Source organism: Triticum urartu, chromosome 5A, assembly GCF_056163025.1.
Source record: "Triticum urartu cultivar PI428250 chromosome 5A, HENAU_Tu73, whole genome shotgun sequence".
Taxonomy (NCBI): Eukaryota; Viridiplantae; Streptophyta; class Magnoliopsida; order Poales; family Poaceae; genus Triticum; species Triticum urartu.
The window spans coordinates 359,807,161-359,821,521 of record NC_141877.1 but is presented as its reverse complement, the minus strand read 5'-3'; the positions used below and the strand labels follow the sequence as shown (position 1 = coordinate 359,821,521).

The following is a 14,361-nucleotide window of genomic DNA, read 5'->3' as shown; positions in this document are numbered from 1 at the left end:
ATTCGAGTTCGGTACTTTGATAATTTGATATGTGGGTGGACCGGTGCTTGGGTACTGCCCTTCCTTGGACAAGCATCCCACTTATGATTAACCCCTCTTACAAGCATCCACAACTACAAAAGAAGTATTAAGGTAAACCTAACCATAACATGAAACATATGGATCCAAATCAGCCCTTTACGAAGCAACGCACAAACTAGGGTTTAAGCTTCTGTCACTCTAGCAACCCATCATATACTTATTACTTCCCAATGCCTTACCCTAGGCCCAAACAATGGTGAAGTGTCATGTAGTCAACGTTCACATGACAGCACTAGAGGAAAGACAAAATACATCTCATCAAAATATCGAACGAATACCAAATTCACATGACTACTTATAGCAAGACTTCTCCCATGTCCTCATGAACAAACATAACTACTCACAAATCATATTCATGTTCATAATCAGAGGGGTATTAATATGCATAAAGGATCTGAACATATGATCTTCCACCAAGTAAACCAACTAGCATCAACTACAAGGAGTAATCAACACTACTAGCAACCCACACGCATCAATCTGAGGTTTTGAGACAAAGATTGGATACAAGATATGAACTAGGGTTTGAGATAAGATGGTGCTGGTGAAGATGTTGATGGAGATTGACCCCTTCCCGACGAGAGGATCGATGGTGATGATTTCGCCCTCCTGGAGGGATGTTCCCCGGCAGAACAGCTCCGCCGGAGCCCTAGATTGGTTCCGCTAAGGTTCCGCCTCGTGACGGCGGAGTTTCGTCCCGAAAGCTTGCTTATGATTTTTTCCAGGGCGAAAGACTTCATATAGCCAAAGATGGGCACCGGAGGCCTGCCAGGGGGAGCAATGAGGCAGGGGGCGCGCCCCCACCCTCGTGGATGGTGGGTGGCCCCCCTCCGGTGCTTTCTTCGTCCAATAATTTTTATATATTCCAAAACTGACTTTCGTGGAGTTTCGAGACTTTTGGAGTTGTGCAGAATAGGTTTCTAATATTTGCTCCTTTTCCAGTCTAGAATTCCGGCTGTCGGCATTCTCCCTCTTCGTGCAAACCTTGTAAAATAAGATAGAATATGCGTAAGTATTGTGACATAATGTGTAATAACAACCCATAATGCAATAAATATCGATATAAAAGCATGGTGCAAAATGGACGTATCAGAGAACTCTGCCAATCACTATCTTATTTGAAAGATTAACTCCCACTTGATTCAAGCGATTGTAGTACCCAGACATTCTGAGCACATGCTCACTAGCTGAGCTATTCTCCTCCATCTTGTAGGCAAAGTACTTGTCAGAGGTCTCATACCTCTTAACACGGGCATGAGTTTAAAATATCATTTTCAGCTCTTGAAACATCTCATATGCTCCATGGCGTTCAAAATATTTTTGAAGTCCTGGTTCTAAACCGTAAAGCATGGTGCACTAAACTATTAAGTAGTCATCATATCGAGCTTGTCAAACGTTCATAACGTCTGCATCTGCTCCTGCGATAGGTCTGTCACCTAGCGGTGCATCAAGAACATAATTCTTCTGTGCAACAATGAGTATAATCCTCAGATCACAGATCCAGTCCGCACCATTGCTACTATCATCTTTCAACATAGTTTTTCTCTAGGAACATATCAAAAATAAAACAGAGGAGCTATACGCGAGCTATTGATCTACAACATAAAAATGCAAATACTATCAGGAGTAAGTTCATGATAAATTAAGTTCAGTTAATCATAATACTTAAAAACTCCCACTTAGATAGACATCCATCGAGTCATCTAAATGATCACGTGAGACACATATTTATTTCTGGTGGAGGCACGGAATTGCTTCCGCGGACCGTGCCTCTCGAAAAAGAAAAAAATGCATTTTTTCTTCTTCCACGAGAGACACAAATTTACTTCTGGCACAAATTTTCTTACACGAGAGGCACAACCCTTGCTCTCACAAAAAAACATGTTTTCTCCTACCATGAGATGCACGAATCTGCTTACGCGTAGGCACAGTCATGCCTCTTGCAGAAATGTAAAAAAAGACGTTTTTTCCTGCCATGAGAGACACAAATTTGCTTCCTCGAGGCATGACCATGCCTCTTGGAAAAAAAATGTATTTTTTTCCTTTCGCAATAGACATGGATTTACTTCTCATGGAGACATGGATTTGCTTTAGTGAAAGGCATAGATTTACTTCTGGTGGAGGCACGGATTTGCTTCCGTGGATCTTGCCTCTCGAAAAAGAAAAAATGCATTTTTTCTTCTTCCACGAGAGACATAAATTTACTTATGGCACAGATTTTCTTACACAAGAGGCACAACCCTTCCTCTCACAAAAGAAAAAAAAACATGTTTTTTCCTACCATGAGATGCACGAATTTGCTTACGCGTAGGCATAGTCGTGCCTCTCGTAGAAAGGTAAAAAAAGGCGTTTTTTCCTGCCATGAGAGACACAAATTTGCTTCTGCGAGGCATGACCATGCCTCTTGGAAAAGAAAAAAAATCGTATTTTTTTCCTTTCGCAATAGACATGGATTTACTTCTCGTGGAGACGTGGATCTGCTTTCGTGAGTGGCACGGTCATGTCTCTCGGAAAGAGAAAAAGGTGTTCCCTATTTGGGTTTTTTCCTTTGTTATTTTATGAAAAACAAAGTTCGTCAAAACCTATCAACGTGATTCGTGTTATATTTGGTATGATATTAATTACACGCTAAACATGTTGTGCGCTCGTCGTTGGAGCAGTTTAGTCGGTGGATTGACCTGATTTAATGGACGAGATTAGTAGGATCTGCCTCTTAAGGTATTTTTATATTAGTACAGATATAGATGCATTTTCTGAATAAAGCCCTCTGAATTGCACACGAAAAAAGGTAAAACAGAAGAAGAAGAGGACAACCGATATCGGGTCTGCTGGTCTGGTCACTGGGCTGGGCTTCAGCCTACTGTTTGTAACTGGGCTTCATACTCGACCCCGCGACCACAGGTTGGCCCATTCGAAGCCCGATAGGGTTTTGCTTCTAGGTCTCGATGCTCCTATATAAATGACCGCTTCTCCCAACCTTCCCATCCCCTCGCTCTCGCCGCCGCCGCTGCCTTCTCTCCCGCGCCGCCGCAGCCATGGTTCGTTCTCTCTCCCCCTCTCACGCCCGTTTGCCCAGCGTCTATGCTCCTTTGTTTTGCTCTGACTCCGTGTGTTTCGTTTCTCGTTCTTGGTTTCCAGGTGAAGTACTCGACGGATCCCGCCAATCCCACCAAGTGTAAGTTCCCCTGCTCGAGGAGACGGATGGATTTGTTTTCGCCGTGTCGTATGATGATTTCCGCAGATCTGCTGATTACTCATGTGTGCATTTTCCCTTGATTCTTGCAGCCGCCAAGGCCATGGGCCGGGACCTGCGTGTTCATTTCAAGGTGAGCTCCCGAGTCTAATCCCGATAACGCTTTTCAACGGATCTTTCACTGAATGGCTTGTCAACTTAAGTATGGAAGCCTATCGTTAGAAGGATTAGCTGGTCTCGATGTGTGGTGTGCATTTATCTTTGATAAGGCTGGTAGTTATAGTTTAGTTCGAATAGTATACTAACCGATTTGGCTGCAGCCACAAATTCCCATAATCCCATTGTGTGGCATGTGATGAACCAGCTAGTGATTTAGTGCATTAGTTCCTCTATGTACCACCTGAGACAGTTTTAAGTGACAAGTCTCGTAAGCAGGGTGTGGTTTATAAGTTATACAGTATCCTCTAGACTCAGGAAAATGCAATCCTCTGAAACTTGAAAACAAGTGCAGCTTCTGTGGCAGTTCGCATTTTCATTTGCATCCTAAAGAAAAAAAGCAGGATGCTTTGCTTTCTATAAGCAGTGTCCCCGTAATCTCTAGGAATATTATTTTCATTGTTTTTGGGTGAACCAGTGGACACAGTACTTTGTGTTTTATGTCTATTGGTTCAGTAAATGATGGCACATTTTATGTCAATTATATGCACTTCACCGTTAAATGTTGGGTTTGTTGTTCAATATGCCACAACAAATGCCTACTTTCACCAAGCTATGGATACAGTTCACTCCTGGTTGTTAGTTAGCTATTGTTCTTGATCTTCTTTTGCTATCACCCTAAAGTAAAAAAGCAGGATGCTTTGCTCTCTATAAGCAGTGTCCCCGTAAACTTTAGGAAGATCACATTGTCATTGTTATTGGGTGAACCGATGGACACAGTACTTTGTGTTTTATGTCTATTGGTTCAGTAAATGAAGACACATTCCTTGGTAATGGCAATTTTTTGTGGTTGACTGGTAACCTCACTATTTTGAGGTAATGAGTTACCTGCTATGTCTGGAGCTGCTTCTTTTGTTGTGACCCTAAAGAAAAAAAAGCAGGATGCTTTGCTCTTTATAAGCAGTGTCCCCATAAGCTTTAGGAACATTATGATCATTGTTCTTGGGTGAACCATTGGACACAGTACTATGTGTTTTATGTCTTTTGGTTCAATAAACGATGACACATTTTGTTATTCAGACTTTTATTGATCTGTGTTCCAATGTCTGATTGCTGATTTTTTGTGTTCTTGCCCATACAATGCATGGTGTCCTTGTTAGTTAAGTTGAGCTTGCAGTTATACTTAGCTCTTTTTTTTGAACCTTAAATGATAGAAATCTGTCTGTTCATATTGATGTTTGGTGTATTATCTGATCTGCCTAACTGTTGTTGTAAAGCTACCAGTGTTGATTTCCTGACCTGGATGTTTGAAATTGCAGAACACTAGGGAAACAGCGTTTGCCCTGAGGAAGATGTCGCTCAACAAGGCCAAGAGGTACCTTGAGGATGTGTTGGCACACAAGCAAGCCATCCCCTTCCGGAGGTACTGCCGTGGTGTTGGACGCACAGCCCAGGTGAAGAACCGTCAGCCCAATGGTCAGGGACGCTGGCCTGCCAAGTCTGCTAAGTTCGTTCTGGATCTTCTAAAGAACGCTGAGAGCAATGCTGAGGTCCGTTATCTTACCATGACTGCCTTAGTTTATGTGTCCATGATAACTTGTCAGCTTTTTATAACTCCAGTATCTGCTCTACAGGTGAAAGGTCTTGATGTTGATGCTCTCTACATTTCACACATCCAAGTGAACCAGGCCCAGAAGCAGCGGCGCCGGACCTACCGTGCCCATGGACGCATCAACCGTAAGTTTGTTGAAACACCTGCTTCATCTTAGTAGTAATGTTTCAGGCAATCTTTGAAAATTGCTCATGGCTCCCTCTACCTTGTTGCAGCCTACATGTCCAACCCATGCCACATTGAGCTGATCTTGTCGGAGAAGGAAGAGCCGGTGAAGAAGGAGGTGCGTATTCTTTCCATTTATCCTTGCTCAGCTGCTCATGCTATGCGTTGCTCTTGTTGTATATGCTGTTTTGAGCTCTCCTAATAGGTGTTTTGATCTTTATTCGCGCAGGCTGAGTCCCAGATCGCCAGGAAGGCCTAGAGAAGGAAGCTCTACATAACCTATCCGCCTATTCGTTAGAGCAGTTTGTAGCATCTGGTTTGGCTGAGTGGAAATTTTTGGCCTGTTATCTGTGTCGTCTAAATACTGCTAGCTCATACTTTGTGAAACCCATGATCGTCTCATGTACTGGATTCAATCTGGTTGTGTTTTGGAATATTTTTCATCGTATGAGTTTTTCCTGTTTGATCCCTCAAATGATCCCTACGTTATGCTATCCTGCATCATTGTATAACTTAGTTGAGGGAACGCGTAAATTGCTTATAAAAAATCGCCCAAACCATGATTTTAAATGACCTTTGCGGTGTCCTCGACGAACAAAACAGATTCTTACGAACCGTGCTGTGTATTTAAGGCCTCTTTGTTTGTAGGATTTTTGTAGGAATTTTTGTAGGAATTTCTATGTCGTCTCACTTTCTATGATTTTTTTGTTCCTATAAAATTTCTATCCTAAATCAAAGAAGACCTAAACCTTTGTAGTTCTTGTCCGCTGTTCAAGTCGTCTCCATAGATGTCTTAGTCGAGTGACTCCCTCGTTCCAACAGCCAGGCTGCTGCAAGCCAACAACGAGGGCTTCATATGGACCAGAAGATCTGTTTGTCTATGCAGGACCTCGATGGCGCCCAAGCTACGGTGCTGCACGGCGTGGTCATAAACAACAGCCATTATTGCAATCTGATCTTGAAAGGCCGGCCACTTCCTCGGCGGTGCTGTGAGACAGATCTTGGAAGTCCAGCCACTTCCTCGACCTGCTATGAAACTGCTCACCGACATGTTGCGAGGGCGGGTAATAGGATGTACGTAGGCGACATCCCGACATGGTGCTGTGAGTCGCGCAGGCACCATCATGCTGCGAACGGGTGTTTGCGGATGGAACTGCGGGTGTTACGGGAAGGATGTGGATCGGGACGAGCAACGGCTGTGATGATGTGCATTTGACAGTTTGAGACGGATGACGGCGAGCTATCATCCGCCTTCCTTTTTTTTTCTGTTATGAAACTTACAACATGCATCCTTGGCAACTACATTGTCGATGAAATTACTACATTGCGGCCATGGCCAAATGTATCTGACGCCCCCTTGCGCGTGATGATAAACCCATAATAGGCATCTACCGTCTAAGCTAACTTGAGATGTCATTGAGTGGATGACTTTGCCATGCTTAACATAGATGCTCCAGTAGGAGCCAGTCTTAGAATAAAGAGAGATTGCAATGAAAACATGTGAGGAGTCAGTCTTATAATAAAGAGAGATTGCAATGAAAACATGTGAGCTAAAATTACATTTATGTCTATAGATCACCTAGCGATGACTACAAATACTGGAGTGAGCCGAAGGCATGCCACCTTCATCGCCCGCCCCTAACCGGAGCGAGGCCAAACTTGTTGCTGTAGAAAATAAAAAAAAACGTCGTGTTAAAGCCCTAGAGGACCATTGCACGAGAAATAGCAACCGTCGTCGATGGAGAGAATAATAGATCGGAAGGATTCAACATGCAAACACATAAACGAAGGCGAGGAAAGAGTGGATCCAAACAGATCCACTAAAGACCAACACTCCACTGAAGACCAACACTGAGCAAATCCTGTGAGATCCGCCGGAGACACACCTCCACACGCTCTTGGATGACTCTAGACGCATCATCAGAACGGAGGCTAGGCAGGGTGAACCTTATTCCATTTTCAGGAAGCTGCCCCCTGCCTCGTCTTCATGAGCAGGGCATAGATTCTAAGAGCATCTAGAACCGAGCGCTCCAAACCCTCCTCAAATGCCAGGGCGGCCCGCCCGGTCACTGACCGGTCATGATTTTTCCACCCAGACGGACACCTTAAACGCCCGGGCTGACTGACACACCTCATATTCAACCCAAAAATGGGGCGAATATGGGGGCCCCGGGCGCGTCTGCCACGTCGGACCCGGCCCACGCAGGCCCACCCAACCCCACATATATTCGTCCCCATCCGCTCGCCGGATCAAACCCTAGCCACTTCACACTTCTCTCCCTCCGCTCCCTTCGACATGGCGGGCAGCGGGTCTGACTCCGACCTGTCCGAATCCGTGAACTGGGGTGTCATCTCGTGTGGGTTGGAGGAGGCAATGGCGGTCCGCATTGCACTCCGTTGCTCCAGGGAGGACAGCGCCCGGCCGACGGACGGATTTGTCTGGCATGACTCCATTGAGTAGGATCAACGGGCGCTCTGGTCCTCTGGGGCTGGATCATCGCGGTCCCGATAGCCGGAAAATCTCTCCTTCCCCATCACCGGTTGGGCAGACTATGAGTCCCACCTAGAATGGGAAGCCCTCCATGGGAAGGAGAGGATAAGGGACGTCGAGGACCATATCGCGGCGAAAATGGCGGAGACAGCTGATGCGGCGGCGCGGGCTGTCGCAGAGGAGGGAGCCATCCGCGCCCGTATTATGAAGAAACGACAGCGGAGGAACACACGCGCCCTCGCCCCGAGAGCAGAATCGGGCGGTCCGTGCCATGGTCGGACTGCCATCGAAGGAGGATAAGGAGGATAACGACGATGAGGACAGCTCCGACGACGAGTAGATCCGGCTCGATCCTTACCGCGTCTTCGACCGATACTTCCGCAAGAAGGACGGCAAGGGCACCGGGAAGGGCAAGTGCAGCCGTGGATGATCTCCACCATAGCCAAACATGGCAAATTTTGGTGGTCCGATGGATGTTTAGTGTAGTGTGGTGGACTAGTCGGACAATGTGTGCATCGATGTAGTAGCATGAGTTTGTATGGATTTGAGATATGATAATTGAGGTGTCCGGATGTGGATTTTATTATTTGAGGCGTGACCAGTTAGTGCTCGCGGACGCGTCCGCGGGCGTTTGAGGGGCCGAATTTGCAGAGTCCGGCTATAGATGCTCTAAACGAACAGAGCAAGATCCCTCATGTCGCCAAGGACCAGGGTTCACTGATGACCCACAAGTATAGGGGATCAATCATAGTCCTTTCGATAAGTAAGAGTGCCGAACCCAAAAAGGAGCAGAAGGAATGACAAGCGGTTTTCAGTAAGGTAATTTATGCAAGCACTGAAATTATCATAACAAGTAATTTGATAGCAAGATAATTTGTAACAACTGACAAGTAGCAATAGTAACAATAGGTGTGGCAAGGTAGCTCAATCCTTTTTGTAGCAAAGGATAGGCCAAAACAATCTCTTATAGTAAGCAAAGCGTTCTTGAGGACACACGGAAATTTCATCTAGTCACTTTCATCATGTTGGTTTGATTCACGTTCGCTACTTTGATAATTTGATATGTGGGTGGACCGGTGCTTGGGTGCTGTTCTTACTTGAACAAGCCTCCCACTTATGATTAACCCCTCTCGCAAGCATCCGCAACTATGAAAGAAGAATTAAGATAGAATCTAGCCATAGCATTAAACATATGAATCCAAATCGGCCCCTTACAAAATAGCGCATAAACTAGGGTTTAAGTTTCTGTCACTCTAGCAACCCATCATCTAATAACTACTTCACAATGCATTCCCTTAGGCCAAATATGGTGAAGTGTCATATAGTCGACGTTGACATAACACCACTAAGGGAATCACAACATACACATCATCAAAATATCGAACAAATATCAAATTCACATGATTACTTGCAACATGACTTCTCATGTGTCCTCAAGAACAAAAGTAACTGCTCACACAACATATTCATGCTCAAGATCAGAGGAGTAATAAATATCATAATGGATCTGAACATATATCTTCCACCAAATAAACCGGCTAGCATCAACTACAATATGTAATCAACACTATTTGTCACCCAGAGGTACCAATATTAGGTTTTGATACAAAGATTGAACACAAGAGATCAACTAGGGTTTAGAGATGAGATGGTGTTGTTGAAGATGTTGATGGAGATTAGGCCTCCCACGATGAGAGGGTTGTTGGTGATGACGATAACTTCGATTTCCCCCTCCGGGAGGGAAGTATCCCCGGCGGAATCGCTCCGCCGGAGAGCAAAAGTGGTCCTGCTCAAGTTCCGCCTCGAGACGGCGGCGCTCCATCCCGAAAGTCCTCTCCTTATTTTTTCTAGGACAAAAGACCTTATGTAATAGAAGATGGGCACCAGAGGTGGGCCAGAGAGCCCACTACCCACCAGGGCGCACTTGGGGGGTAGGCGCGCCCTGGTCCCTAGCAGGCACCTGGGTGGCTTCCTCCGGTATTTCTTTTCTCCAGTATTTTTATATATTCCAAAACAATTCTCCGTAAAGTTTCAGCTCATTTGGAGATGTGCAGAATAGGTATCTCTGACGTAGCTTTTTCAGGTCCATAATTCCAGCTACCGGTATTCTCCCTTTTTGTGTAAACCTTGCATATTATGTGAGAAAAGTCATTATAATTACTCCATAAGGTGTCATATTGAATAAAAACACTATAAATAACAGTAGGAAAACATGATCTAAAATGGACGTATCAACTCCCCGAAGCTTAGACCTCGCTTGTCCTCAAGTGAAAGCCGATATCGAAAATCATGTCCACATGTTTAGAGAGAGAGAGAGAGTGAGTGAGTGAGAGAGAGAGGTGTTGTCGGTGTCAAAACCGGCGGATCTCGGGTAGGGGTTCCCGAACTGTGCGTCTAAGGCAGATGGTAACAGGAGGCAGGGGACACGATGTTTACCCAGGTTCGGGCCCTCTTGATAGAGGTAATACCCTACGTCCTGCTTGATTGCTCTTGATGGTATGAGTATTACAAGAGTTGATCTACCACGAGATCGTAGAGGCTAAACCCTAGAACCTAGACTATGGTCTGATTGTATGTTCTCCTACGGACTAAACCCTTCGGTTTATATAGACACCGGAGGGGGCTAGGGTTACACATAGTCGGTTACAAGGGAGGAGATCTACATATCCGTATTGCCTAGCTTGCCTTCCACGCCAAGGAGAGTCCCATCCGGACACGGGACGAAGTCTTCAATCTTGTATCTTCATAGTCCAACAATCTGGCCAAAGGATATAGTCCGGCTGTCCGGAGACCCTCTAATCCAGGACTCCCTCAGTAGCCCCTGAACCAGGCTTCAATGACGATGAGTCCGGCGCGCAGTATTGTCTTCGGCATTGCAAGGAGGGTTCCTCCTCCGAATACTCCATGGAAGATTTTGAACACAAGGATAGTGTCCGTCTCTGCAAAACAAGTTCCACATACCACCGTAGAGAGAATTATATTTCCACAAATCTAATCTGCTGACACGTTTTGACAGCATGACATCACGCCATGGCCCGGTCATTATTCGAACCGTTTTTCTCAACCAGCACCGCACATATCGCGAGGCGGTTTTCTTGGCACGTCTTGTCAAAGCAGAGATCGTGTTCCCCTTATTACGGGATTCTCATCAATACGGACGTGGGTAACCCAACCGCACCATCAATTACGATGCTTGGGGAATAAGCGATTTTACCAGGCAAGTGGGGAGGCGCATCGCCTCCTCCGCCCTTATCAAGGGACAAAGATTCACTCTTTTCACCCACGCCTTCTTCCTCCTTGCTTACCCATTCCCGCACACTCGAGCTCTAGCGCCCAAGCTCGCGTTCTTCTTCTCAAACCACTCCAAAGCATGTCCGGAGCAGGAGGCAAGTGGATGGTCTCCTCCGTCACGGAGGAGAACATCAAAAAGTTACGGGAAGCCAGATATCTGGCCGTGGATATCGCGCACCGGCTGCCAGATGCGGGGCAGATCATCCCAACGCCCGAATCCCATGAGAGGGTAGTTTTTCTTACCGACTTTGTCCGCGGACTGGGATTTCCTCTCCACCCGTTTGTCCGCGGGCTCATGTTCTACTACGGGCTGGATTTTCATGATCTGGCCCCCAATTTCATCCTCAACATCTCGGCGTTTATCGTCATGTGCGATGCCTTCCTCCGCATCAAGCCCCATTTCGGCCTGTGGCTGAAGACCCTCAATGTCAAACCGAAGGTGGTGGTCGGCCAGCAAGCGGAGTGCGGAGGCGCCATGGTGGGCAAGATGCCTAATGTCACCTGGCTTGAAGGCTCCTATGTGGAGACCATAAAGGGGTGGCAATCGGGGTGGTTCTACATCACCGAGCCGCGCGACACCAACTGGGTGGCAGCCCCCAAATTCTGATCCGGAATCCCCACACGGCTCACCTCCTGGAAAGAGAAGGGCCTGTCCTGGGGTTCCTCGGTAGAGCTGACCGGACTCCAGACCTGCATCAAGAACATGATGAGCAAGAAAATCAAGCTCGTCAACGTGGTCCAGGTCATGCTCTTCCGCCGGATTCTCCTGTGTGAACAACGGGTATTCAACTTGTGGGAGTTTGACCCGACCAAGCACCAGACGCTGCGAGAGCTCTATGACACGACGCACGAGGACATCTGGAGGGTGCTGTTCAAGGGCGCCGAGGTACCTCCTTCCCTCACCGAGGACCGCGGACTCAGCGCAAAGCGCCGCGCCAATCCGGTAAGTTTTTATATTCCACAGGGTATCCATTTGCCCCAGTTTAATCATGTGCAGGATCTAAGCCTTCCATGCCTTTAACAGGACTGGGTGAAGACAGCGGAGCAGATCGATTGCCCCGCCCCCCTGTCGGAAGATCCTGCAGATGCTCTCCTGACGGAGATGCTGGTTCCGGCACCTTACGAGGTGCCGGTGAAGAAGGCCAACAAGAAGGCCGCGGGGACCCGAAAGGGTCTCCGGTGCAAGGTTGTATCGGACTCATCGTTCGATAACTCCGACGTGCCCTCCTCCCACGAAAACGAGGAGGAGGAAGAGGAAAGTTCTCCCCCCAGCCGGGGGAGACAAGAAAAGGAAGGCCGACCCAAGTGGGGAGGCCAAAGGGTCCAAGAAGGGCAGGACCCTCCCTCCGGACTGCTCCACGACGGCCGCCTACAGCGGCAATGAGTGGCTACCCAGGGTCAAGCCCCTGGCGAAGTCGTAAGTATCCGGACACCATAGTAATTCATGGTATGTTTTACTACACTGCTTCTCCTCATGCCGAACATGATTATGCAGTCCGTCCCGAGCTCATCTCGACGTATCTTCGTCGAGCGGTTCGTTGGACTCGTCGGATATGAACAACGGTTCTCTTCCGACCGCCTCCACCCCTTGCCCTGCGGACAACATCGAGGTGTTGTCTCGACAGGCACTAGGCCAAGGGGAGGCAGTCCTGGGGGTGCCTCGAGGCGACCTTCCAGACCCTAGGCGCAAAGGGAGCCGGACTCCCGTGGGCTCCAGGTTCGCCCCCTAGCCAAACACTGCACCGGAATCTTCGGTGGTTCCGGACTCCGGCGGGCAACCCTCCGTTAAGGGGGGCAAGCCGCCCGTGCCGGTGTCCTCTGTCTATCCAGAGGCACCGGATAACTTGTTGGAAGCGCTTCGCGACGCTTCCATCGACGAAGAGCACCGTACTATCATGAGTGCGGTGATCGAGAAAGTTCACTCCGCCAAAAACGGACTGACTGAAGCTTGAGCCAGCCTCCGAGTAGAAAGGCCGAATAGAGGATCAAATGATGACTCAGGAGTCTAATCAGAATATATCTATGTGTATGTGCAGGCTTCGCTGCTGGCCGCTGCCGCACGTACTGCGGAGGTCTCTGCGCTGAAGCAGGACCTGGAGCGGTCCGAGAACGAGCTTGGCCTTACCAAGAGGCAGCTCGAGGAGAGCAAAGGTAAGCAATACCTTGTCTATATAAAATAAAAGAAGTTTGGGTGTAAAGTAACAGGATCATCATGCATTTTCCAGGGGCCATGACCGAAGTGGCGACCCTGAAGAAGGCGGTGTCCGAGGTCGAAGACAAAGCGACCAAGGAGCGCATTGAGCGGGAGAAACAAGAAGCCCGAGTGGGCGAGGTGCAGAAAGAGCTCGAGGCTCTCACCAAGAAACACGAGTCCTTGGAGCTTGACACTAAGATGCGAGAGTCCGAGCTTGAGAAGGCGCTCGAAAGTGCCCGGAGCGCCAAGGCTGAAGCCCACAAGGCCCTCCAGGAGATTGATGCGGTGAAGAAGATAGCGGCGGGCAAGGCATTCATTATGCAAAGCAAGCATGTGAAGGAAAATTTTCTTTTTCTTACCCGAGTTCGGAGCTCTCCAGGAGCGTTTGCAGATCTTCCCCGCAGTGTACTGGATGCCGCGGAGTTTTACCGAGCTGAGGAGGGGAGCTCGACGGAGAAGTTGTTCTGGTCTCAGTATATTGGGACCGAACACCCCGTGCCCTTGAGCGACCAGCTGAAGCAGTTGGTCAAGCTTCACAAGGCGGCCGAACAAGCCATGAGGGGCCTTATAGTACGGATGTGGCCTAGCGAGCCCCTGTACGGCAGATACTTCGGTCTGGTGAGGCGGCTCGTCGACGCCTGCCCACGGCTTGAAGTCATAAAGTGGCCCGTCTGCATCGAGGGTGCGCGCAGGGCTTTTGCCCGGGCGAAGGTGCACTGGGCGAAGCTGGACGCCGTGAAGCTGGTGAAGGAGGGGCCGCCGGAGGGTAATGAGCATCGCCGCCCCGAGATGTATTATGAGAGTGTCCTGAAGGGTTCCCGCCTTGTGGCGGATGAATGTGCCAGGGATGTAATTTTTGAATGAACATGCTCGTGTGATCCTGTAATATGAAACAAGTTCATCTGCGCTATGCAACGCCTTTTTAATTTAAAACATTACCTTCTGTGCGGCCGTTTACAAAATCTGAGAGTTGGCCAGTCGTCGGCTTCTGCCCCCATGTAACTAGTACTGGGGTGTTTGGGATAAACTTGAGCACTCTTTACCCCAATTTTGGGTCCTTCAAGGGAGGTGTTCAGCGCAACGAACCAGGCAATCGGACTATAATGCATTATCACTCTCACTTAGCCATAGAAGTCTACAATTTTAAATTTTGGCGAAGTCCCTGGTATTCGGAAGGC

General features: G+C 47.9%; 1 protein-coding gene and 3 non-coding genes across 4 annotated transcripts; all 4 read left to right on the top strand.

Annotated features, from left to right (window-relative positions):
* Positions 1–3,008: 3,008 nt before the first annotated feature.
* Positions 3,009–5,655, top strand: LOC125508923 (large ribosomal subunit protein uL22z). The gene is made up of 7 exons (XM_048673731.2): positions 3,009–3,119; positions 3,220–3,256; positions 3,367–3,407; positions 4,750–4,980; positions 5,065–5,167; positions 5,258–5,325; positions 5,437–5,655. Exons 1-7 carry the CDS (start codon positions 3,117–3,119, stop codon positions 5,464–5,466), a joined length of 513 nt encoding a protein of 170 aa, XP_048529688.1. The 5' UTR covers positions 3,009–3,116; the 3' UTR covers positions 5,467–5,655.
* Positions 3,825–3,963, top strand: LOC125511880 (small nucleolar RNA snoR74). The gene has a single exon (XR_007285151.1). It is a non-coding gene; the product is annotated as a small nucleolar RNA snoR74 (small nucleolar RNA).
* On the top strand, positions 4,116–4,256 carry LOC125511878 (small nucleolar RNA snoR74). Its single transcript, XR_007285149.1, has one exon. It is a non-coding gene; the product is annotated as a small nucleolar RNA snoR74 (small nucleolar RNA).
* Positions 4,362–4,500, top strand: LOC125511879 (small nucleolar RNA snoR74). Its single transcript, XR_007285150.1, has one exon. It is a non-coding gene; the product is annotated as a small nucleolar RNA snoR74 (small nucleolar RNA).
* Positions 5,656–14,361: the final 8,706 nt, after the last annotated feature.